Source organism: Loa loa, assembly GCF_000183805.2.
Source record: "Loa loa unplaced genomic scaffold supercont3.297, whole genome shotgun sequence".
Classification (NCBI taxonomy): domain Eukaryota; kingdom Metazoa; phylum Nematoda; class Chromadorea; order Rhabditida; family Onchocercidae; genus Loa; species Loa loa.
In genome coordinates this window covers 5,621-6,206 of record NW_018108477.1, presented here as the reverse complement: position 1 = coordinate 6,206, position 586 = coordinate 5,621, and the positions used below count along the sequence as shown (strand labels likewise).

Sequence of the window (586 nt, the reverse complement as noted above, 5' to 3'; positions counted from 1 at the left end):
TAAATTTGCAAAGGATCGGTAAATTCCAGCGAAAAAAAAAAAAAATTAACTAGTTTAGAGTTTAGAGCGAAGTATTCATTTCCGTATATGTCAGTCTTTTTTATATCCGTCTTATCCGATTCATTCAATCGTTTCTCTTCCTTTCTACTCTAAACATGCGACAATGATAAAACTGTAGAACAAAAAAAAAAAAAAGTGTCCACCATTTAAACACGTTTACTATGCGAGACAATTCAAAGGAGGTCACTATCGAAATATAAAAAGCGCAATTTTTAAGCCATTTGCCATTCACTTTTTTTTATCGAAATATGATATTTTGCTGACCAAATACAATTATGGCAAGAAGACATTTACTCGTTGTTTATATTATTCTCTGCACTAGTAGCCGACCTAGTAATGATGGCATGGGCGGTGGTGGCGGTGGTGGTGGTGGTGGTGGTGGTGGTGGTGGTATGAATGATATGGCTTTGAATAATTTGGATCAGGGTATGGCTATGGATGGTATGGCTATGAAAGATAAGGCTATGGAAAAGAAGGAAGATGGAATGGAAAAGAAGGAGGATGCGGGAATGGAAAAGATGGGGGA

At 37.0% G+C, this 586-nt stretch overlaps 1 protein-coding gene across 1 annotated transcript; it reads left to right on the top strand.

Annotated features, from left to right (window-relative positions):
* Nucleotides 1–335: 335 nt before the first annotated feature.
* LOAG_13906 (hypothetical protein) lies at nucleotides 336–520 on the top strand (the record flags this gene model as incomplete). Its single annotated transcript, XM_020448741.1, has 2 exons — nucleotides 336–450; nucleotides 486–520. 2 exons carry the CDS (start codon nucleotides 336–338, stop codon nucleotides 518–520), a joined length of 150 nt encoding a protein of 49 aa, XP_020301138.1.
* Between the last annotated feature and the right edge of the window lie 66 nt (nucleotides 521–586).